Below are 24,137 nucleotides of genomic sequence, written 5' to 3' on the forward strand. Positions count from 1 at the left end.
GAATAGTCAACTGGTAAATTCTTCAAGTCTGTTACAAAAGATTTGTGTCATGATTCCTTAGGGACTGAATTTTAAAAGACAGGGTCTTACTTTTCCACGGACTAGCTCAACCACTATGGGCCTCTGTAAAGCCTCCAGATGGTCTTTCCCAATGATCTTCTCTGTATTTTTTCCTTTGAAGATGTTTTTATCATCTGGACGTTCATTCACATTTTCAACCTGAACATCTTTTATCTATCAAAGTAAAAGCAGAGAAAATTAATGTAGAGAGCAGTGTAGAATTGGCCTGGAGTAGGCTAGATAGACTAAATCACATAATAAATGTTCTTATTTCTGCATTTCTGGTTCTGATCATTAATCTCTCATGATTACTATGTCAAAGTTTACAAAAGAAGCCAGTGCTCTCCACTGGGGAAATAAGTGCTAGAAAAGCTCACCATAAACCCAAGTAACAAAACCAGTTTCTATTTAGAAAATGTCATGATTTGTAGCTAGAACTGAGGGCTTCAGACAACAACGGGTAAGGGTCTGCACCCCAATTGTTTGAAGCTATAGGTGCTGTATGAAGTAATTTCTAAATACAGGAGATGTTCTGAAGTTCTGGCTTATGATGTTAGATAGATACAGGTGAAATCTTATTCTACAGGAATCAGATCATCAAAGCAGCTGGGTTTAGTTGATGACACCAGAGAATAAAAGGTTTATCTTGTGTTCTGAAAGTGAGTTCTCTGAGGTTAGATTAGCACCTAGATAAGTGCAGAAAGATTGTGTATGTTTTAAGCTGTCTGATGGCAATAATTACCGTAATTTTCACCAGCTGGTCATCATCATTGTCAGGATTTCTCCATAAGAGGTTGACATCCACACCAGAAGAAATACGATATCCTGCACTTTTCTGCAGTGATGCTTTCACCTGATCAACATAGACTTCAGCTGAGTAAGCAAACTTATATAGCTTGTCATTATTTAGGCTTGGCCCAGTAGTATGCCCTGTTAGGAAAGCAAAAACAAACAGCATTTTATAACTGGCTAACTCACATAATCTACCATTTTCTTTAAGAAACACCTTTAGAAAAATTAAAAAATTCATTACAAACAAAAGAATTACGGGACTGATACTGCTGCTATTGATCACAGAGGCTGTCCCACTGAAGCAGCTGGGGGTTTTTGTGCGTAAGTTGACACTGATTGTACATATTTAACATAAGAATGGTCACAAAATCATATTCTTTTCTTCAGCTATGTTAGCATTACAAATTAATCCAAAATTACTTGCAACTCTAAATGCTGTTATTAATCATGCAATTTGTGTGCTTAGCAATGTGAAATGCATTGATGTGATTTGTTGGAGCCAACAGAAATCATTCTCTGCATCTCTTGCATGTTCATTGGGAATCTTTCCATTGAGAATCTTGCCCAAGGGTGACATGAATGTAATGAAAACATAAGGAATATATTTTTTAGATTAAATAATTAAGCTCTTGTTCATTCAACTAAATAATTGTCTCTGTGTCTCTGCTGTTAATTTATATATTTTAAGGAATATAGAAGGGAAGGGAAGGGAAGGGAAGGGAAGGGAAGGGAAGGGAAGGGAAGGGAAGGGAAGGGAAGGGAAGGGAAGGGAAGGGAAGGGAAGGGAAGGGAAGGGAAGGGAAGGGAAGGGAAGGGAAGGGAAGGGAAGGGAAGGGAAGGGAAGGGAAGGGAAGGGAAGGGAAGGGAAGGGAAGGGAAGGGAAGGTGGCTGTACACTAAGTGCTCTTAACAATCTCAAAGCAAACACACAGAGTGACCTTAGGTGCTATCTGTAAGCAGCACAGCACCAGCCTCACACCCCCAAATGCTGCACCACTGAATGCACTGGAAATTTCTTCATGGAGTTCAGAAGGTACAGAGCAGAAACAACAAGTTCACAACAGAGTTAATCTAAGAAACACAAAGTGCTGTCCTCGGGGAGATGCATCTCAGTCTTGTGACAAGTGCAGGGAAGGGCGGGGGAAAGAAGAAAAATCTCTCACAACATCTCAGAAAAATTCTTAAGCGTGCTGTAATGGAATCAGTGTCTTCAAGGACCCCTGCAGAGATTCTTCAGGCTACCCTGATTTATGTTATATCCCTCTTTTTTATCTGACTCACTTAAATAAATTTCAAATCACTGGATTGATAGAAAGGAAAATCAATCTTATTTCACTTAAATATTTTAAAGCCCATTTAGGTGGGTGTACCGGGTAGTTCCATCATGGCTGGATGGATACATTCTGCAGTTCTTAAAGAGTCCAAAACCCCTGCTTCATTAAGATTTTGCTCACATCCTTCCCCTATTCACTCAGATACCATGGCAGTGGATTAAGGTCAGCTTCAAAGAACCTTTCCCTGAGCAAAATGGACACTCCAGCAAGTCTAGTCTGCAAGTTGTGTAAACTGGCAAAATTACACAACTAAATGGACTTATACTTTATGCCAGCTGGGGATGTAGTGCAGAAAGTCTGGTGACCCCAGTGGGTGCAGCCTGTTCGCATGTCAGAGGCCAAAGCTGTAACTATTGATTTTTTTTCCTCAGGGAGGCTAAAGGATTCATGTTGGCAGGATGGGGTTTGCATGTCCTGTGTGTCTGTGTCAAAACAAAGTCACCAAGAGACATACAACCCTTCCTGCAGGTTTACTGTGAATTTCCTAGCCAATTTCCTTCCCCACTTCCCTGCTCTGAAGCTACCTCACCCTCGAGAGCAGAGGGTGCTCAGTGCCTTCTCAGAGGTGGCTGTGCCTTTCAGGAACACCCCTAGTTCCCTGCAGTCCCTTGGAGCCAGTTCCTTCCTGGTTCAAAGTGTCCTTCATTTGCATCAGAAACTGCAGTGCAAAGGACTTGATATTGGCTGAGATTTTAGAAATACCACCCACTAGGTGCACTCTAAACACAGTCTCATCTAAAGGGGAAAAAAGTAGGGGAATAACACATACAAGAGAAATTATCTGGTGCTCAGAGACAAGTGTCTTATTAGTTAAGGTGCGCATTGTTTTTCTCCTTACCTGTTTTCAGTTAAAAGCACCTTCCACCTACAATCCTCCTTTCCCCACAACTGAACACATACATGGTTTTATTCACTTTTTGTAAGGGTTCCTTCCCTCTCCCTCCCTTCTAGCATTTGCTTGTCCCCACATACAAAAGAGCTGTTCCATCCTAAAGGAAGCGGATGAGCAAGTGATGCAGCAGCTTCTTGCAAGCATCATGAAAGAAACAAATGATTGCAAAGCATTCCTGGGAGCTAGGAGAACATGTGGGTTTGAAAGCTCTCACCATTTCACACATGGAAAACACTGCAGGAGCCAGGGCAGAAGACAACTTTAGTTGCCAGACTGGGAAAGGGTAGGCCAACAGTGGATCATGGTAAGAGAAGCAGCAGGGACGACGCAGTATTGAAAGCAGAGCCAAACAGTTAGCACTTATCCCTGTGCTAAATGGGGAAGCCAAGAGAGACAACTGAATAGTGTGGTCAGGCTGAGAGGCAAGGGGGATCTTGACAGATGAGAGACAGAGATACAGGGTCATCGACCAGAACCAGTATTCAAAAGAGCACAACTAAATTTTCATGCCAACTTCCACGAAGAAAACACCGGTACTATTTTAAAAGGAATATTGCAACGCCCTTCTGATAGAAACTTTTCTTAATAGAAAGCCCTCCTTTTAGAAGCTCCTTCCCTTGTATTCAGCACAGCGCTGGAATCCTTGCTGCCTGTGCAGCCATTGACGTTTCAGCTGAAGGCAAGTGTCCCACCGCCTGAGAAGGGGGGAGAGACGGACACACAGACTGCCACCAGCCCAGCCGTGCTCTCTGGGGGTCAGAAGTGCTGCTTGCAAGGTGGAGTGCATAACACATAGTTTGACTAATAATGTTAAGTGTCTGTCATTAAGGGTAACATGCCAAGTCTATAATTAAATCATGATACTGTATAATACAGAAGGTTACACTGCATGAGTAGAGACAGCTGTCAAGTCCTGTGCCTTTTATTAATACATATGGCATGCACAGCGTGTGTGTCTCTAACTACTTGCTAGTTCTACCTTCATAAATCATATTTGCCACTGTCTCTGATAGCAGATAGCTTTAAAAAGCAAACCCCATCAGCTTATTTGAAAAAATTTCTCAAATGGAACTGCAGTAGGAAATTTTCATGTGCGCTTACCTGCCTGAATTGAACAGAATAATGTTTCAATATTTCCAAAAGGCAGCATGTCATGATGAAAAGGTAAAACAACAATCCTAATCCCAGCTCTCACAGTAAGGCCCTAGTGGCTTTTGGGCCAGAAATTTAGCTCTCAATCTCTCTGCACAAGAGAGAGAGGAAATCTGGCAGAGCTGAAGGGACAACTAATAAAAGAGAAAATGCCTGCTCAGTATCCTGGGGATGTGACAAGCAACTATTACTTCACATCAAGAAGTTTTGCTTAATTGATATGCAGGGGAAGCTGGGAAGATGAGACATCAGAAATGTGGCACACGGGTACCTAGTCACAAACTGAATGTGGCAGTCTCATGAAATAAACTCACAGGTGAAGGCACTGCCTGCAAATTTCTCTCCTTTATAACTCCTGTCATGAGGATGTATACAGAGGCAGGGAGGAAGGAGGGTTGCTCATCTGTGCTTACATAGTGCCCTGGATTCCCTGCAGGAAGCAGGAGGTGGCACTCACGAGAGCACCTCTACAGCCTTTAAAGAGCTTAACCCAGGATGGTCTGTCCCTGCTTCTCATCATGATGAAGACATCCTCATTAAACTAACAACTCAGCTTATATTATGAGGCTGCTGTTCCTCTAAATTTAATGTGAAGTTGTACATGATGAGTCACTACTACAGACAACTTTCCTTGCTTCATACATTGGCACTGCAGAAGCAGACAGTCTCCAAGATTTCATACCCTTGACTTTGTCAGGACACCTGGGTAAAGCTCTGCTCACACGGTTTCTGCAGACATCCAGATTTTCAAGACTTACTACAGAACAAGGTTCTCACAAAATTAATAGGATGCTTCTTACTGACTTCAGTGGTAGCTGAGTCAACTGCTGAGAAGCTGAAACCTGGAGAGCCCTGAGCACTCCCTGGCTCTGCTCCACCAGAGCACTCCGTGTGTTTAACTTCTGAGAGTGTGAAAAGTCCCTTTGAAGTCGGTGCCCCCACAGTATGTCCCGATTAAGCAAGGTCAAGATCCCTGATCTCCTGGTCACACCACTGGCCACTGTGCACTTGAAAACATCATCTCCTCCATCACCTCTGCTGAGAGGAATGCCACAAGCACTTAAACCTAACTACTAAATGCATCTTGTATTACTCAAGCATATCTGAGTAAAGCTGATACTTTTTGAGGCAAAACAGATCTGCATACACACGCTGATTCTGCCTCTGCTGAGACAGAAGCTGAACCAAGCCCAGTACAGACCTACCTTTAACAGAGGCTGAGTAGGTGGAAATGATGCAAAGGAAGAGCACGGTAAGAAGAATCATGCTGGACTCTGCCAAGCTCCTGACTGCAGCATGAAGTGTGAGAACCTCCAAGAAGTGAGCTGAGAGTGGAGCTTGCAGAGAGAGCCACAGGCTCGGCCACACGGTTTATCTAGATGTAGTAAAGGTCAGATTCCAAATTCCACACTCAGGTACTAAGTTCATGAAAGGACTTCCAGTTAATTATTAAGAACTAAGGTAACTGGCGGTTTCTACCCCATTTTATTGATCACCTCATTTTTGAATACTGAGCCCACACAGACCCATTTCTAAGCAGCAGAACCCACCTCCAGTGCTGGAAGAACCAGGAGATCCTGCCACCACTCTTCTCTCTGAACAAAAGGGTGATCCGGTCTGTTGCTACCAGGGGCCAGATCCTGACGACTGTCTCCACTGTCTTGCATTATCTTTCATCATCTCTGAGAGCAACCACAGAAGCAGAAGTTTTTTTAAGGGTCTTCCTGGAAGCAGAAGTACATGGGATTTATCAGTGCCATCCCAAAAACTGATCCTACTGCATTACAGACTCAGATATGATATCAGTGCCTGCTACATTGTACCATATTAAACCAACATTCTTTCTTTCAGCAGCCCCAGCCCCCATCTCACATCACTGCAGTGGCAGAGGTTAGAGCCTGAAAGATGAGATAAAACAAGGTATTTTGTCCCATCTCAGTGAAGGGTACCTGCTTGGCAAGGTCTGGGAGCAGGGCAAACCAAGCCCTTTCCCCTTTTGTTGAGCTTACTTTACCACCTCCCTTGAAAAGGCCCTGGCTAACTAACCCACCTGCTTCCCTGTTTCCTCTGAGAGTGAACCCCAGGCCCTCTTACACTAACCTCATGGTCACAGGGCTGGGTGAAGGATGTCCTTCAGCTGTCCCTCAGGTGTCAGTGGGGCAGCAGGCCAACCCCCTGTGTTTCTTAGCACGCCCTGGCACACAGCCTGCAAGGCTGCATGCCTCTCTCCCAGCTCTGTGAGGAGGCACGGTCTGCTCCTGCCTGTAAAGGAAATACACAAGTGAGCCATCACCACAGTCTTCCACTTCCACAGGTTGCTTTCACGTGACTGCAATCTACAAACACCCCAACCCAGCAAGTGCCACTCCAGGCTGTGCTAGGATGCTCCCAGAGGGACACTTCTGCCACCACATCCTCTGCAAGGGATGCTAAAGTGAAAACAGCCTTCACCTTGAGTTGTATAAATGCCTCCTCTATTTTCTTGTGCTAAAAGAGAAGTTGAACACTGTGGATGTGAATCATTACCCAGCAGTGGGAAACAACAGGTCCATGCCACTGCTTCTCCCCCATGACCATCTGCACCTTGTGGAAGCTCCCCCCCAGGCCTCTTCTGTATTTTGTTTGTGCGTGTTCACAGGTGGGAAGGAGGAGATTAGGAAACCCCAGGGGTCTGCTATTGCTTCTTCTCCTTTTGTGATTGGTTATGCTGCATTCTCAGCACAGGTTGTGACATGCTCCCTAATTCAAGGGGCAGAGGCAGAGGACTCCTTTTGCTGCATTTAGTAAACAAGGAGCTTGCCAGGCTTTCTGTGCTGCTTTGAAAAAAATAAGGACACTACCTTGGTGAAAAACTATCTCTGTCTAGAAGAAGAACAGAGACATGGAACTTGCTTTAGAAAAGCAGGAGTGATACTTACTCAGAAGGGGGAGGTGATATTGGTCTGAAATCTGCAGAAGAGCAATTGTCCTCTTTCTATGCTCTTGAGATACAATAAATTTATTTCTTCCTTCAAATAATATATATATATATATATATTTAAAGGCCTCTGTTAGAATATCCCTGGCCAGATCCCCGGCTGACATAAACCCACATCTCTCTTTGGACAGCACCGTAGCAGTGCCAATTACAGAACTAAGGATGCAACTGCCATGTAAAGAAATTTTGCACCGACATTTCCACGTGCACACACACTTATACACCCATAGGCAGACCTTTAACACAGAGTTGGAGGGCTCTCCAGGCATCTTAGAAACAGGAGGTCTGAGCCTCACCTTAGTTATGGCCAGAGTTAATCAGCAGTGACTTCCTTTCCGTCAGATGACACCAGTGAAAACGGTGCTGTGCCCACCAAAGTCCACACCACGCAGAGGCTGTGGGATCAGCCCCTCATGGATGCTTCATGCCATGCTGGCATATGGACTGGGGTCAAAGTATTTCTGCTGCTGCACATTTTCCAGAGTCCAAACTATAGGGCTCATATCTTTATACAGCCTAATAAAACTAATGAGATTTCCTCCCATGTTCTGAAGTCAATAATATGTTTCTGTCTTCTCTTCTCAAGAACAGCACAAGGATCTTGCTTTTCAACTCAAACCTTCAGGTGTGATCACCAAAGTACCCAAGTGCATCTTTTCCCTTCAGCTGGTGCCTGTGTGCCCCCAGCTCCCAGGTTTTGGGCGAATAAGTCCCCCCCTGTTTCTGCCACAGGGGGAAGTGGGTCAGAGATGCCCATCCAAGCCACTGGCCAAAGCTGGTTTGCACCCTAGGCCTTCCTTAAGAGTGCTGCAGTCAGATCCAGCCCACAGGGAGTAATGTCATTGTCCACACCTGAGCCTCGCCTGAGTATCTTTTTTCTTCTCCATGGTCTGCCTCTTGAGCTGCAGCTTTAAGCTGTGGAGTATTTAGTTCTTTCTGTAGCTGTAGGGGGAGGGCGACTCACTATTGGGATCAGCATCTGGAAAAAGTCACATTAAGGCCCTATCAAAATAATGAAATTTACACAGACAGCTCTTTCTCAATATTTGCACCTGCTCAGTTCTTCATTTCGCTTTGTCACCACTTGGCACTTGGCAGACTTCAGAAAACATTGCATTACGCCGCGTCGGTGTCTGAGTACACGGGGGGCTGGATGAGCAATACTGACGCTTTGCAGAGTGAGAAAAACAAACCGTGTAAGCTGTTTCTTCATTCTAGGAAAAAGCACTTCCGAGTATTACATGACTTTGTCAGATGTCTCCTGCTTTTGATTTAAAAAAGGGCTTCTATCCGTAACTCGTCTGCTGCCTTTCAGTGAGCAAAAAGCACCAAAGGATTCTCCACAGGGAGACTGGAGCGTTTGGACTGTTGTGATGCTGGCATGTCAAGTGAGATATTAATAGCAACGTGAGTGAGGTTTTAAATAGAGCCCAGCAAATGCAAATCTAGCTATTTTTAAGGCAATGCGCTGAATAGGAATCACAAATTAGATCAAATACTACAGCAAATATTAAATTCCAACAGCAGTTGAAAGGTCAGTGTCTCACTATAGTGACACCACAGAGTTTTGTGAGTGCAACACAGCTGTAGCGAACCTGAAACCAGCACTAAAACCGTACGAGTGTGTATATGCGGCCCCAATGAAACCTGAGATAAACACTGATGCACATGAAAAGGGGATTATGGTAGCACACGCTCGTGTGTTTGCTAACTTTGTCTGCCTCGTTAACCAGGGGCAAACAGACATCTACATACTCAGGCTGCCCCAAATACATTGTTCCCATAGAATATAATCCCAGTCTCCAGAACCGACTCCTGTAACAGGGCAGCATTCTTTCATGAAGTTATCTGGCGGCGAAAGAACGCTGCCCTTCGCGGGGCATTGACACCGGAGTTGGAAAAGCTAATTGTCGGCGGCCTTTAAAAATAGGAAGCACGAATGCGCGCACCACTCTCGCGGGGGCGGAGGGAGCACGGCACTGCCGGGGGATCTCTGCAGCTACAAATCTGCCCCGAGGAATGCCACCAGTTAAAAATACTTCGCTGGCCCCTGCGCGAACTCAGCGGTGCCATCAGAGCCATCAGATAAAAATAAGGTTTTCCCTTCCTTTTCGCTGCCCTTTACCCCCGCGGAGCCCCCAGAACCACGGCTGGGACGGGCACCCTGACACCGCCCGCCGCTGGGGGGCGCCCTGCCCCGCCGCGTCACGTGACCGCCGCCCCCGCGCGCCTGCGCGTGGCGCGGCGCGGCTCGGCCCCTCCCAGGCCGGGCGCGCGCGTGGGGCGGCTCGCGGGTACGTTGCGGCCCCTCGGGGGCGGGGGGGAACATGGCGGCCCCCAGCGGCCTGAGCGCGGCCCTCCGGGGGCCTGCGGCCGGCCCTCTGCCGTCATGAGCGGCTTACGGCGTGTCCGTGTAGAGATACACGTGTGCTTGCGTGTGCGTATACCTGTGTACATACATGTGTCCGTGCGCAGGTGTGCGCGCAGGGCTCGGTGCGTGAACGCCCTCAGACAGGGAAATCGGGACGTGCCAGCAAAACCTCCGCTGGTGGTGTGGTGTCCTGTGTGTTTCCTGTCTCTGCTGCCACTGCAGGAAGCCAGGGGGTTGCTGTTTCCTGCTTCTTGTAGATGCGGTGTTCTCCCGTGGAGTTGTCCTTGGGGAATTGTGGGTGTCGAGCACAGAGGAGCTCCTAGTGCGGAAAAATCGGGCTTACCCTTGGAAAGGAATTGTCACAATTATAATTGATTTGAACCGAGAGTGTTTAGCTGAATAACAATTGTTCATCCTTATACGTATTGTATTTGTCTACTGACAGTGGCTGGTGTCTGTTACTGTCCAGTGTCTTCTGTTTTCAGGATAAATAAAAGTTAATTTTGAAGGGGTACAGGTTGTTCACACTTCTTTTCCCCTGCAAATGGCTTTAGTGACTTTAAAATTACATTTCTCTAACATGCTGCTGTAGTTATATTGGAAGATACATCTTTAATATTTCTGTGTTTGCGTACACATACTGCTAATGCTTTTTTTTCTATTACACTTGATTCACTATGATTCCCTAATTTTATGCTGTTGTCCTTTCACAAAGTTTTTTATTAGAAACTATTCACTACCTGCAGATCTAGCAGGCAGAATTTTAGACTATCAGAATACAGATTATAATCTTTTTAGGATGTTCTATGTTGCTATTTGCAGAGGTTTTAAACAAGCAAAAAGGGGTTTCTTTTTATTCTTTATTTCATCTTATAGTAGGTGTTGAGTGGTGCTTGTTCTAGCTGAGCATCTTGTTAATGACACTCATATCACTTTGTTTCCTAGAGAATTGGTGAGCAGAAAACTTGCTTTTAATGAAATATCCTGCACGTGCTGAGAAACAAGTCAGAAAACCCAGCCAAAAGCTAATGTCGTCTGAAACACCCACAGACAGTCCAGAGGTGCCAATGGAAAATACCCTGTGTCCTGAAGTTCCTGATGTGGAAGGAAAGGCAAAGCCAAATGACAGTCCAGTAGAGAGACTGGAGGCAGGCTCGGGCAAGGAAGAATGCCTTGAGTCCATGTCCAAGAGACAAAGGAAGAAGCTGCTGAAGCAGAAGCAGTGGGAAGAACAGAAAGATCTACGGAGGTATGGTTTGCAAAGGAGCTTCCCGTGGTTCACATGTAATATTTAGTGCTAATAATAACGACGTGTCAGCAGAATTTGCTCGTGAATTGCTTCATCAAATCAAGGCAGTTGAACCAGTTTTCTCGCACACCACTTTTAAAGCAGTAGCTCCAGGCCACTTCATCTGCACTTGAAGAGGCTGTGGAGGTAAGCATCCCCTCCTCATACTAAAACTGTTCCTCGGCTTCCAGAGGCTGTCAGGAGGGATTCAAACGTGCATGTTTTTCGTTTCTCAGAAGGGAGACAGAACATGTGGCCTTGTTCCTTTCTCAGTGGGCTGCGCCTCTTTTTCTGGTGCTGTCAGACTTGAGAAGCTTACAAAGACACTGAATAAAAGCAGCTACATTTGATACATGAAGTGTTGTGATACAAGTTACACTGACTTATGTAGACTTATACAGACCATCTGGTTTTTTGTTTTGAGAGAAAGTGTATCTGCAAATGCGCTGATGGTGGTTTATTCTTATCCCACTGACTGCCCTGTGCTCCTTCTCAAGACAGTGGTTGTTGCTGTCTCTGAAATTTGATCTCCCAACTGCCTGCTCCTATCAGGACAGAAGGATGGAACAATTTCTTCAGAAGCCTTTTGAAAAACTGTTCAGTGAAACAGGAAGTAAATTGCCTCCTCATCCTGATACTGTGATTTTGTCAATCTTTTTGGTTAGTTCTGTTACGAAACTTGACTCAGAGCACCCTTGAATCTGTGAGACTCGCAGTATTGAGTTAATTGAATTTGTGTCAGATGTCTGTCTTTGTAGGTATTTACAGAACTTCACAAAGATGGGAGGTGTTTTGTGCTGGTCTCAGTGTGGCACAAATGCAGGCAACAGGCTGAGTTTAAACTATCACAGTCACGGGACAACCACTTTGGCCCTAGAAATCCGCATTTGTGTGCGTAACACAGTACCTCAGCAGACTTGGCAGCACTTTTTGAGGATTGATTTGTTTGTTTACTTAGGCAGAAACGAAAAGAAAAACGCCAGAAGAGAAAACTAGAACGTCAGTCAAAATTGGATTCCAGTAGTGAGGGGAATGACAGGAAGTGCATGCGCAGGGAAGTTGTTCCTAGCACGCTTCGCCTCATTGTGGACTGCAGCTTTGATGACCTAATGGTGTTAAAGGTAAAAGGAACTTCAGATTAACTAGGTATATTTAATGTTCTTAAATATAGACTGTATGTTCTCAGGATTTTCTGTGACAAGTATTGTCACAGTGATAAACCTGTTTGATTCCTCAGATTAATTTTATATGTTGATTAAATCCCTGTGGTATTTTTTTTTCCCCTAGAATAATGTAAATCAAGCAAATGCATAGAGGTGTCTTAGTTCACTTGTGTGGAAGATGCGTGTGTCTCCTTGTCAGCATGATCCCCTCACAGTGGGTGTTTTGTCTCTCAGGATCTGATGCCCACACTCTCTGAGTGGTCACTTTTGCCAGTTAAAAGCTTCCTTTTTCTCTCTTTAGCTTCTGACTGGCTAAAATGATAAAGCATTTTGTGATGGTCTGTATGAAAGACTAAATAAAAACAAATTCTGTTGTGTACAGGATGTTAAGAAGCTTCACAAGCAGATTCAGAGATGTTATGCAGAAAACCGCAAGGCATTTCATCCTGTGCAGGTATGTTTGAACAAGCTGAACACTGACTATTGCCAAGTGCCAAACACGAGAACTGTAGTAGGAAAATACTTAAGCTGCCTCTTTCATAAGGAAATTACTTCTATTGTAACACCCACATGTTATAAAGATATCCCTATATATATATGGAACAGTATGGGCATGCAGATGAAAAGTGCCAGATCCAGGTGTGCCACTAAGAGGCTGTTGATATTACTGCTTTTTTAGTTGTGACAGATTTTTTAAAAAGTCACTCTAAGACTGAATTTGTCTTTTAAATGTATCACTAACTATATGAATGTGGTCCTAGTACCACTTCCATCTAAAAAATATTAAGAGTTTTAGGTTACAGATAAGGTTATAAAGAGAGGAAACATTGTGGCAAATTGACGTTTCTGTATTTTGTACCTCTTGTTTGTTCTGTTTGAAGTTTTACTTGACCAGCCATGGGGGACAGTTGAAGACCAACATGAATGAAAATGACAAAGGATGGGTGAATTGGAAGGTGAATAATTGAGTATTTCTGTAAAAAGTTAAAAAAGTAGTTATTCACTATATTGTTAGTTGTGAAGAACATGATTTTTTCCACATGGGTGTTTCTAATACACGTGAGCAATAGCATATTTAAAAAGTGCTGCTTTTTGTCCTTTTAATTGATTTAACTTAAGCCAAAGACCGCTTCTCTTGAATTTAGATTTGATTTTTGCTCGAAAAGCTACACACAGATCCATTTTCACTTATTTTTATTGAAGGAGTTCCATTCTTGCTAGACTAAGCAGGACTCCTTGATTTAGGCAGTTCAAGCAGTTGTCTGTCTTCACAGTGCTCTTCTGTCCTTGTCCAAATAAGACTTGCCAGTCGGGATGTGATTCTCTCATGTGCACCTTTACTTCCATCACATTGCCTCTCAGCACTTAAGTGTTCTGGAGAGAAGTAGCTCCTCTTATGGTCAGACTCATGTTGGTTTTCCTTGTGACTCCCTGTTAAGCCACTATTCCAGCAACTTCAAAGGAAGAGCATTTAGAACAAATAAAAGCACTCCTGTTTCCAGCAGTTCTTGTGCAGTAGCTGGTTCATGAGAGCTTAGCATAAACTTCTCTTACCAAACAATTGATGTTAACTAAGCGTTTGCTTCTTGGTTCACTTTTTTAAATGGACTTGAAAATTACTTGGATCCATAGGAGAAATATGGTAGCATGTGAAGGGAATCACAGGAACTTAAGGATTTGGAAAGTTCTTTTGGGGTTTCAGAAAATTTCCTGTTGATTTTTACAAATCAGTGCTCTAGGGACTGGACTGTTTACACAGAAAATTAATCTGCACTATGCTATGTATTTGAATGTGAAGGAGGAATGTGGAATGACCACATACTGGTGGATTTATTTCTGCCAGTCCCATCTTGTGTCTGTAAAGCTTGGCCAGCAATTCATCAGTTGAATGTAACTTCTTTTAACTACCTTTTTTTGAGGATATCCAAATTAGAACAGAGCACTATAGTGAGCTAATAAAGAAAGAAGACCTAGTATATCTTACCTCAGATTCCCCAGACATTCTCAGAGAGCTTGATGAGAAGAAAGCCTATGTGATTGGAGGACTGGTGGATCACAATCACCACAAGGTAAACTGTGGGTCTGTTTCTTTGCAGCTTTTCTTTGGCACCTTATTTGATATTATTGCTGTTCATGTGTAAACTAACATAATTAATAATGAGAAAACCTCTTCAAAAAAGAATTCAAAGAAATGCTGAAGAAATGTGAAAAATGCTTGTGGTGGTAGCAGTGGTTTGCGTTCCAGAGTTTTCTTATCCTTTACTCTTCCTTTGAAAAAATACAAATGACTACAACCTGAATAACTTTGTACTTTAACATAAGCTCACCTTTAAAACAGGCTATGGCTGATGGTTCTAGAGCTGGAGCTGCATGAACAGGTTTCATTTACAATCCTTTTGACCACAGGTCACAGTGTGACAGATAGAGAAAGTAGTGAGTTTTCCAGAGGTAGTAATCCTTGAGGCAGGTGCTGTCCAGTGGGGTTTCTTTTTATAACCAACCTCTAAAGCAACATCATGGTAGCACAGGCAAAACTCTTGCCAGAAAATGATACTTGTGGTAAATCTGTATGAGCTGATCTGAAACAGTAATTCTCAATCCACTTGTTTTGGTATCTTTTTCCCAGGGAATTACTTACAAAAAAGCTGTAGAGCAGGGAATTGATCATGCACAGCTCCCACTTGGAAACTTTGTCAAAATGAACAGTCGGAAGGTGTTAGCTGTCAATCATGGTAAGTTCTAAATCATAAAATAATTACATTATTTTAGAATATACCTGTGATAGTCACAGTTCAAACCCTCTGCACTGTAGTGCAGATACCTAAACCTTTTTTTATAATGTCGATATTTCTTGAATTTAGTTGCCTTCAGAATACGCTAACTGCCCTGACCTTTTAATATTACAGATATGGTTAAATGTAAATGATGGTTTCTTAGCCATTTAGAAGTGCACATTGTATCCTGTTGGCTTGTCTGAGGATTACTTGTGGCTTTCTTACCATCCTGGTCTTGTTTCCAGGCTTACTGTACGAGTAAAATGTTGGAAACTATCCAACGTTGTATTTTATTGTAGTGTACACATATTATGCCACAGGAGGATGGATGTTTGTGATGTTTTCACCTCTTTGGACAGCTTTGTGCAGCAGTAACTGCCTCAGTACCTGTAGACTTTCCTCAGTTGGTGTCAGCTGTACCCCAACTACTGAATTTTCATAAATGTATTTTTACCTGATTTCCTTGTTCTGATTGAAGTATTCAGTTGCTTAACCAAGCCTTGAATCCTGCTCCTTTTAAACTTTCAGCTTTATTATTAGATTGTCTGTCAGTGTCATTAAAGAAAAATACATGCAAAATGGAGCCTACTCAGACTTTTATGGAAATTCTTGACATGGTGTCAAAGTCTTTATTGTGCCCCACTGCACATTCTTTAGCTTATCTTACCTTGTTTTATTTCAAGTTTATTTTTTTTATGTAATACATTGCTCAATGATAACTTTATTTTCTGGAAGTGCCATATTAATGAGGCTGACGTTTGCATGATAATAACAATTATTTAAGCATGGAGGAGAATGTAGTATGGCACGGGACTTAAAACTTACCAAGCTTACGTATTTGTAAGATTTTACGTGTTTCTAAAATTAGCTCTCTCACTGTTGCTTTATATGGAAAGGAAGAGCTAATTAGAGCTAATAACAAGAGGGGTCAAAATCTTTGTTAAAGTGCACTCTCAGCAGGATTCCTGTCAAACATGTGAAAGCATTGGTGCCCTTACAGAAGGTACTGGCGAGACTGAAGAATTTGTCTCAGTCCCTGAGAGAAACACTCTCATGCAGCTGGAGACTCGGGGTGTGCTTGGCTTCAGGCTGCAGTAGTAGCAGAATCTGTTCCTGCCTGCATTTGATCAGCTCTGCACTGAAGATGCCACAAGAGGATGCACTTAAACCTCTGTAAAGATGGATTTGGGGGTTTGTTGCTATCAGTAATTCACTTACCTCCCTGTAAAAGAGCTGATGGGCTTTTCTGCTGTTGCAGTGTTTGAGATCATCCTTGCATACCTGGAGAAGAGAGACTGGAAGGAGGCCTTTTTCAGTGTCCTGCCACAGAGGAAAGGGGCTGTTCCTTTGGGAGAAGCCAATGATTCGTCCAAACATGTTCTGTCTGGAAAAGAAGATGAAGACAATTCAGACAGCAACTAGGCTTCAGAATCAGATGATGGGAAAGATGAGACATGGAGTTCATGGAATAAAACTGGGACATGAAGTAGTTTTACTTCAAAGACCATCTGCGGCCCTTGTAATGCTGAATTGTCTCAGTGCTCTGTAGTCCCAGAGCTGTTTCTCTGCATGAAGGGTTAAGTTAAATGCAGGTTTTTACCCCAAAACTTCAATATAATAGCTTCTTTAAAAAAAAAAAAAAAAAAAAAAGGCAAATGCAGCATTTATTTTTTTTCCCAGGGAAGCTGTTTAATTTAATTTTTTTAACATTATTTTTTATACATACCAAGTTGGGTGTAAATGCCAAGAGCATTAGTACTTACTATTTTAACGTGTACGTTCTTGTCACCATTTCTGTTCAAAAGTTTTCTTAAAGCAATGAATGACAAGTGTTCCTTTGGCTCCAAAACCAGTACCACTAGTGCCTGCTGCAAAGTGTGCATGAACACTCAAAACAAAAATTCTGACTTTCCTGAGCATCTCAACAGACAATCAACTGAACTGCCTGATTTATGTATTATGTTGAGTTAGCTGGGGTCAGTAGGTGAAGTATGAATGTGGGGTTAAGCCAGTGCTTTATACTTGAGCTTGAGAGGGATGGGTACTAGCACAGGTGCAAATCATGTGCCTTGGTTGGCACATGGTACACAGTGAGGTGACTCAATCACTTTTGATTATTTCTTCCATATTCTCAGCAGAATTTATCACACAGCCTCAGAACAACACCAGGAGAGAGGGACTCTTCCTTACAGGTCGCTCAGATTCAGTATTCCTGTGTTATCACATGATCCTGTATGTATTGTATTGTCCATCAAATATTTTTCCTTTAAAAGAAAAATCTTGGTCTTGGCTGGATGTTCTGATTCATCAATTGACTTTAAAGCTTTGACGAAGTAGTGAAGTGGACACCTTGGAAATGAGGCTGTGCTTTAGCCCTGTGAGCCTGCCTGTCCCTTTCTTCTCCAGGGAGTAGCCAGGTAGCTGCAGTGCCTGAGTAAGTGCAGCTCTCACACAGGTTTCTCATGCCTTCTCATGTTTCAAGAGCAACATCCTAAGTGTTCCTCTCTGCTGAGCTGCAGTCAGAGGGCTGATTAAAGTATGACTTGCCTTGTGCCCCTTTTTCTTCCTCTCTTCCTTGTTACTGCTTTCAAGTGGAGACTGCAGGTGGGATCCCTGTGGGTCCCTATGGTCTGTAAAGGCTTGGCAACCAACTGGTTATGACTTACACATTAAGTGCACTTCTCTCTACACTTTCTAAAAGACAGATAGAAAAGTTTCTTCTGGTAAAAGGATCGATTGCGGTTTGTTGCTGAAGTTCCATAGGGCTTTTCTTAGGCTTTACAAAACTGTGATTGCTTTGTTGCAGAAACTAGATCAGCCTTTCCATAAAAGCATTGCTGGTTTAATTTCTGTAACTAAAAGGGCAGTATTACGTGTACCCAGCATGTATTACATTGGTTCTCTAACTGAAATGTGTCAAATTGCAAGGAATGACACCTTTACAGCTGAGGTTCTGCATGTCAATGCATGTAGCACATATTAAACCTGATCTAAGACTCCTCAGTCTGTCCAAGGTTTCCTTAAGAACATTTCATACATGTGCCTCATTTTCTCAGGCTTGAGAGTGTAGGAGCAGCTGGCTCAGACAAACTGGGAACTTTCAGAGACATGCTGAAAGGGTTCCAAAGCATCTTACAGAGTTGTTGTGCAACTTAAAACACAGCCTTACCAACTTTACCAGTGAAATTAGATACATGCACACATACAGGTGTTTTTAAATTCAGCTGTTTCAATCTGAAGCTTACCTGTCTATGGAGAAATAGAAGGAAAACATGGTCTGGTGTGTTGCTGTTCAAAGGCTGCTCATGCCAACTGCACAGTATCACAGCAGCTCAGTAGCTGCTGCCTGTTCGTACACATTGCTTGTCTCACCTACCTGGTCTTCCTCTCCCCCATCACAAGAAGCATGGCCAACAGCTCAAGGGAGGTGATCCTGTTCCTGCTCTGCTCTGATGAGAGCCCACCTGGACTGCTGCATCCAGGGCTGGGCCTCACAGCATATGAAGCCCATGAATCTGTTTGAGCAAGTCCAGAGGAGGGCATGAAGATGTTCAGAGTGCTGGAGCACCTCTCCTGCAGACAGGCTGGAAGAGCTGGGGTTGTTAAGCCCAGAAGAGAAGGCTCTGGGGAGACCTTACAGCACCTTCCAGTACTTGAAGGGGGCCTACAGGGGAGCTGTAGTGGGACTTTTTACAAGGACGGGTAGTGATAGGACAAGGGGGCGTGGCTTTTAACTGACAGAGGATGGGTTTAGATTAGGTATTAGGAAGAAATTCATCACTGTGAGGATGAGGACTTAATTGTTTTTCATTTTGGATTTACATATTGTATACAAGTTATAGGCCTATTTGGCACTCTGGTGTTCTGGCTTGTGGCATGCTACTTAAACAAGCACATTTATTCTTCATTTTCAAACTACAGACCTGGCTGTTCTCAATATTTTCAAGATGGTCACTTGCATATTTCAGGCATGGCCCACTAATGCATTACACTGAAGCAGAGATAAATCACTGTCCTGTTTTATAATAAGAAATGACAAGGAATTTGTTTCTGATAACAGAAATAAATATTTACATGCAGTGCTTTAAGGCACATCTTAAAGAAATATCTTTCTTTAAACCAGCTTTAGCTGTATGAAGATAATGAAACAGTAGGAAAACACACTGGGAAATTCTCTGCTTCACCCTGCTGTCCTTGGGGAAGATCAGCTCTGACATGCTTGTCTAAGACATAGAGACCTCCAATGTGATTTGTTCCTGGGTCACCACGATGTTGAAGTAGACATTAACATTAAAAAGACAATCTGCAGAGAAGCTCTAGAAGAACAGGATCCCCGTGCTTCACCACCAGGCGTCATTGCTGTGCTTAGGAAAGCTCTGACTTTCATCACTAAGCTTTGTAGAGTTTCAGGTACTGCCAGAACTATTGCTCAGCAATGCTGGGCAGCAAATTACATCCAGAGATCTTTAAACCTGTGTAGTAAAGCATTAAAAAGGCAATAAAGAAGGAACAGCTCAAGGAATCTGAAAAGAAAGAAACAAAATAGGAAGGGGATATGGCAGGAAGTCAAACCTTCTGGCTGAATGGGCAAACTTTCTTTTAGTTGCATGCAGTGGGGAGGTCACAGCAAGATGCCATAAGTAATCCTGTTGTTTTGGTCCCTTCCCACTGAGCCTCAATCCCCTTGGTTCAGATTTCTGAGGTCAGGGACCCCAGCAGTGTTTATCTGCATCCACGTTGTGACAATATCCCAAACACTGTACTGCTGCAGGTTACTGTACTTTCCCCCTTCTTGTCCATTTCCTGAATTCAGATAAATCTGCCTTTGCTTTGGCTTCCACGTGTCCCATTTCATAATATATGCTCATTGACCCTGTGTTTGCTTATGGAGCAATAGTGTTTGATCCTAGACTCAACTCTGCAGAAGAGCATCTGAGTGCAAGAGAGCCTCTCTGAACAGCCCCATCTCAGAGGCTTCTGGTCACCAAGCTGACAAGGATGGTGGGTTTTGCAGTTCACACTGGCATGCTGCACAGGGGTGTAGCTGTCCAAGGCGATCCACACTGATGGTTATTCCAAAATCCTGTGTGCATGACAAGGCACATGTGCTCAGGGCAGTCTTGGGGCAATGTGACTGTCAGCTGCAGGAGTGCAGGATGTGGCATTCCTAAAATCCTCAGAGCTTGAGGATAAGGTCCAGGAAGATTGAATAATTCCAGTGTTTATTTGATTTAAACAGAACTTTTTATTGCTCAGGCTGTGCTGTAGATCACACCGAAGATCACAGGTTCACTGCATTGCTATTGGTATTGGTTCATATTATTGTAAAGTAACCATTTATTCTGCAGGAGGATTTTAAAATAAGCTATCAGTAAGCACACATTCTTCTTGTCATAAGTTATTCTGAAAAGCAGAGACAGACTTCAGTGTGACTTCCAAATCTAAAGCTGAATAAACTTTGGCCCATGTTTGAAATGTGTACCTTAATTGTCTCTCTTCCAAGAAAGTGGCTTTGTTAGCAGGAACAACAGCATCTACTACTGACAATCCTAGAGCCAAATAATCAAATGTTTGATTCATATTCATTCCCTTTTGCTGCATTTTTACTTCAAGTAGTGTAAGATGTTCTTTTTAATTTGCCTAGTTTGGCTGTGATATTTTCATAGACCTAAAAGGAAGAAAAAGCATTATTTAAAAAAGGAGTGTTCATACTTGATTGAGTATTCTCCTTGGATATTATTTTCCCCTTCTGATGATTCTTCTAATATTTGCTCTAAACCCACAAGGTTTAGAATTGCACCTTCTACCTTTAGCTTTTCTTCAGCTTACTAAAATGAATAAGGCATTGTCCTGTGAGAAGTTATGTCCTGTGTTTTGGAAAGGTGTTTATTTCTGTCTTTGTTCATGTTCTCACAAAACTGGATGTCATCCCATATGTGCTTAATTCAGCTCCATTGTAGTGTCATGCACATTTGTAAAATCTTCAGATATGACCCCTAAGCTTTTTGAAGGGCATAACCTGCCCTGTGCCAGCTAGTACTGCTCAGTCTGTGCTTCAGTAATAATAAGCACTTGCAGGGTTTTGTATACCTAATCTTTTGGACATCCTTAAATATGCAGGTGGAAAAATACAAAAGGGTTGTAGCAGTCACAGCTCCTATACTGTGTAGGGTGGGACTTCAGAAATGTTGCTCTTTTCTTCCTATCTTCTCCTAATGTGTGTCCCAGAGCTCTTGTGTTATCAAGTTCTTCAGAAGTTACTCTTAAGAGGGTAACTTGGAAATTGCTATCACACAGTGGGATGAATGATGAATTTTCAATTTAAACACCCTCCAGAAGGTTTATTTTTCTTAACAGCTAAGTCACTGTCTGAAAGAAAGATACCTTGGTAAGCTTAAAAATCAACATGGTAGATAAGGAATAAGTAACCTTTTTTTTAGAACTCCTAAAGTTTTAGCTAAAGCTAATATGCATTTTATTATTTGTAGGACAGAATGTATAGTTTTCAGTAAAATCTGCCATTAAAAGTTTGTGGGTTTTTTCTGTAAATAGTTAGGTCACTTGAGCTGTGGTTAAAATAGTCTCCTATTAAATAGAGCCAGGTTCAGTGAAGAACTAATTTTCCATTAAAAGAAAGCTGTTACAGAAAGCACTAGCTCTCTTCACCTGGAGTCAACATCAGGCACTGCTTCAGGCAAGCAAGCAATGCAAGGCTGCTCAGCTGTGGCAGGAGTAAGGAGTGGGATGCAGGCTGTGCTGCCTGTGAAGTGGCAGTAAAGAACCACTTTCCCCTACAAGTGCCTTGTGGTCAGAAACTGTAGCTATGGCTACAATCTGCTGAGCATGGTCAATGTTTCATAACATTTGCCCAAGTTACAGTCCCCAAGTTAAGGGAACTTGGAATTGCAAGAACAGGCCTTTGCCCACTGCTTCTAACTTCTTTTGTGTGCAAGCTCACCAGCCATGAACGCCTCCAGTATGTTCTTTGTCTTCGGCCTCTGACACACATTTCACTGGAATCTGCTGGGGTTAACAAATCCCTGGAGAAGGGACGTTAGTGCATTAATTATTATTATGTTCAGTTGAATAAAGTGAGATAAAAAAAGATAAAGTAATTATGTATCATATTTCAATTTAATTACAGGCTATCCTGATTTGGAAGGGACCTGCACCAAAGTCCAACTCCTGCCTTGTACAGGGCAGCCCCTAGAGTCCCACCCTGTGCCTGAGAGCACTGTGCAAACTCTTCTTGAACTCTGTCAGGCTGGTGCTGTGACCACTGCCTTGGGGAGCCTGTTCAAGTGCCCAACCACCCTTTGGGTGAAAACCCTTTTCCTAATATTCAATTTAAACCTCCCTGACACAATTTCATGCCATCCCCTTGGATCATGCCACTGGTCACCACAAAGAAGAGATTTTAATTGCACAACGTGTAGATAAACATGAAGAAAAATTCTCTTCAAAGTGAGCAGCCCTAAAAGTGGAGAGGTCTAGGGATCAACTAGTATTTTCTAAGCAAAGTATTTTCTGGCAAAGGGTTGAGCCAAGGGCCTGTGCAAGCAAGTTGTAAAGGGGCGGCACTGTGGTTTCCCTGCATGCCAGGGCCACTGTATGCCCCAAGCTGGAGCCTCACCTTCATTTATCTCTAGGAAGCAGATATCGGGCAGAGCAAGTCAAATAAAGCAGCTTCTGCAACATGGTTATGCAAGTCTGCTCATGCTTCACTGGAACCCTGTGCAGTCTCTTTTGTTGTCACCTTTTGCCTGAAGACCATGACATCTATCCCTGCATGGGCTGCAGACAGAGTTTGCTCTCTGATCCAGTATTCTCAGTTGGAGAAAAAAAGTCATGGCCTTGATATGCATATAGCTAAAGATATGAGGGAAGTTTTGAGGGGAAAGGAAATGTAAAGGGATATGAGAAATAAACCAGTAAGGAAAAGGGATGGGAACTTTAGAAGAATCATAGAACAGCTAAGATTGGAAAAGACCTCTAAAATCATCAAGTGCAAAAGAAGGGAGGAAAGGAGAAAGACAAACATCAAGGAATAGAACGGACTAGAAATACTTCATTCTGATACAAGTTATTTTAGGAAGTGTAAATCTCTAGGTCGTACCTCCTGAGAGAACTGGAGAGCTTTGGCTGGAACTCAGAACAAAAAATGAGAGTTTATGGCCTTTGGAATAAAGGGCTGAGAGCTCAGGAAGATTACAAGGATGTTATGAGTTTTTGAAGGGAGAAAATTAGAAGGGCCAAAGCCCAACGAGAACTTAATCTGGCTACTACCATTAAAGACAGTAGAAAATGTTTCTATAAATACATTAACAGGAGCAGGGGCCCATCATGTGTAACGATGACTTGGGAAGACAAATGCCACCACTCCAAATGTCCATGCCTTCCTCCTTCTTCCCCCACTTTATATACTGAGCATGATGCCATGTGCTTTGGTGAGGGCATGATGTTTCTGGCTCTAAGAGATTTTAGCCTGCTAGCAGCTGCTAATTTTTCCCAAGGGAAAACTTCTCAAGAAAGCTTCTTCTCAAAACAATCTTGGCAAACAACTATCCCTTCCCAAAACAATCTTTCTCCAGGTGGTGTTTTGCTGTTTCTTTAATTTCAGCAATGGGATTAGAGAGGTGTCGTTCCTAGTCACCAATCATGTTAAGTCTGTATCGGAGCACCTTATGAAAGGTAGTAAGAATTAGACAATAAAGATTTTTCTATACTCTTTGCCTTCTGAAATATTTGGAGTCTCTTGTCTTTCTTTCGTGTCCTCCAACGACAGTCTGGGATAGACCTTTGGTCAGTTTGGGTCACCTGTCTGGGCTGTGTCTCCTCCCAGACTCCCACGCACCCCCAACGTCCTCACCAGCGTGGCCATATGAAATGCAGAAAAGGTCTTGGCTCTTTAAACCATGACTAGCAATAACAAAAACATCCCTACATTATCAGCTCTGTGTTCAGCACAAACCCAAAACCCAGTCCCAAACCAGCCACTAAGAAAGCTAACTGCACCAGCCAAAACCAGCGCAGAGGTTCAACAAGGCCAAGGGCCAAGTCCTGCCCTTGGTAACAATAACCCCAGGCAGTGCTACAGGAAAAGCTGCCTGGAGGAAAAGGACCTGGGGGTGCTGGTTGACAGCAGCTGAACATGAGGCAGCATGTGCTCGGGGTCAAGAAGGCCAAGAAGGGCATCCTGGCCTTTATCAGAAATAGTGCAGCCAGCACAACTAGGGAAGAGAAGAATCTCTTCTTGAATTAATTACAGTCATACAGGTAAACATGAGAGACTGCTATACTTAGTAATTACTAGTCAGGTTATATGTAGCATTTTA

The 24,137-nt window shown here is 43.0% G+C and overlaps 2 protein-coding genes across 7 annotated transcripts in view; one reads left to right on the forward strand and one right to left on the reverse strand.

Moving 5' to 3' along the window:
* Nucleotides 1–8,085, reverse strand: part of MTTP (microsomal triglyceride transfer protein) — a 29,074-nt gene extending 20,989 nt beyond the window's left edge. The window contains exons 1-6 of one of the 3 annotated variants that reach the window (XM_040064554.2): nucleotides 7,503–8,085; nucleotides 6,330–6,491; nucleotides 5,780–5,953; nucleotides 5,435–5,604; nucleotides 803–990; nucleotides 91–234 (exon numbers count right to left, since the gene is read on the reverse strand). In XM_040064554.2, the coding sequence (XP_039920488.1) occupies nucleotides 91–234; nucleotides 803–990; nucleotides 5,435–5,495 (393 nt within the window). In that variant the 5' untranslated portion in view covers nucleotides 5,496–5,604; nucleotides 5,780–5,953; nucleotides 6,330–6,491; nucleotides 7,503–8,085. Of the gene's footprint in view, nucleotides 1–90; nucleotides 235–802; nucleotides 991–5,434; nucleotides 5,605–5,779; nucleotides 5,954–6,329; nucleotides 6,492–6,680; nucleotides 6,854–7,502 lie in introns of those variants that run through there. The other 2 variants (XM_040064555.2, XM_040064553.2) reach the window with 2 other exon arrangements.
* Nucleotides 8,086–9,170: 1,085 nt separating this feature from the next.
* Nucleotides 9,171–20,553, forward strand: TRMT10A (tRNA methyltransferase 10A). Of its 4 annotated transcripts, none has more exons than XM_040065060.1 (8): nucleotides 9,171–9,302; nucleotides 10,523–10,826; nucleotides 11,824–11,986; nucleotides 12,411–12,482; nucleotides 12,910–12,984; nucleotides 13,948–14,097; nucleotides 14,655–14,760; nucleotides 16,061–20,553. In XM_040065060.1, exons 2-8 carry the CDS (start codon nucleotides 10,552–10,554, stop codon nucleotides 16,222–16,224), a joined length of 1,005 nt encoding a protein of 334 aa, XP_039920994.1. In that variant the 5' UTR covers nucleotides 9,171–9,302; nucleotides 10,523–10,551; the 3' UTR covers nucleotides 16,225–20,553. The 4 variants fall into 4 exon arrangements, with proteins under 4 accessions (XP_039920994.1, XP_039920992.1, XP_039920991.1 ...); XM_040065058.1 differs by lacking the exon at nucleotides 9,171–9,302 and adding an exon at nucleotides 9,453–9,500; XM_040065057.1 differs by lacking the exon at nucleotides 9,171–9,302 and adding an exon at nucleotides 9,504–9,643.
* The last annotated feature ends 3,584 nt before the right edge of the window (nucleotides 20,554–24,137 follow it).

This window comes from Hirundo rustica, chromosome 5 (assembly GCF_015227805.2).
Source record: "Hirundo rustica isolate bHirRus1 chromosome 5, bHirRus1.pri.v3, whole genome shotgun sequence".
Taxonomy (NCBI): Eukaryota; Metazoa; Chordata; class Aves; order Passeriformes; family Hirundinidae; genus Hirundo; species Hirundo rustica.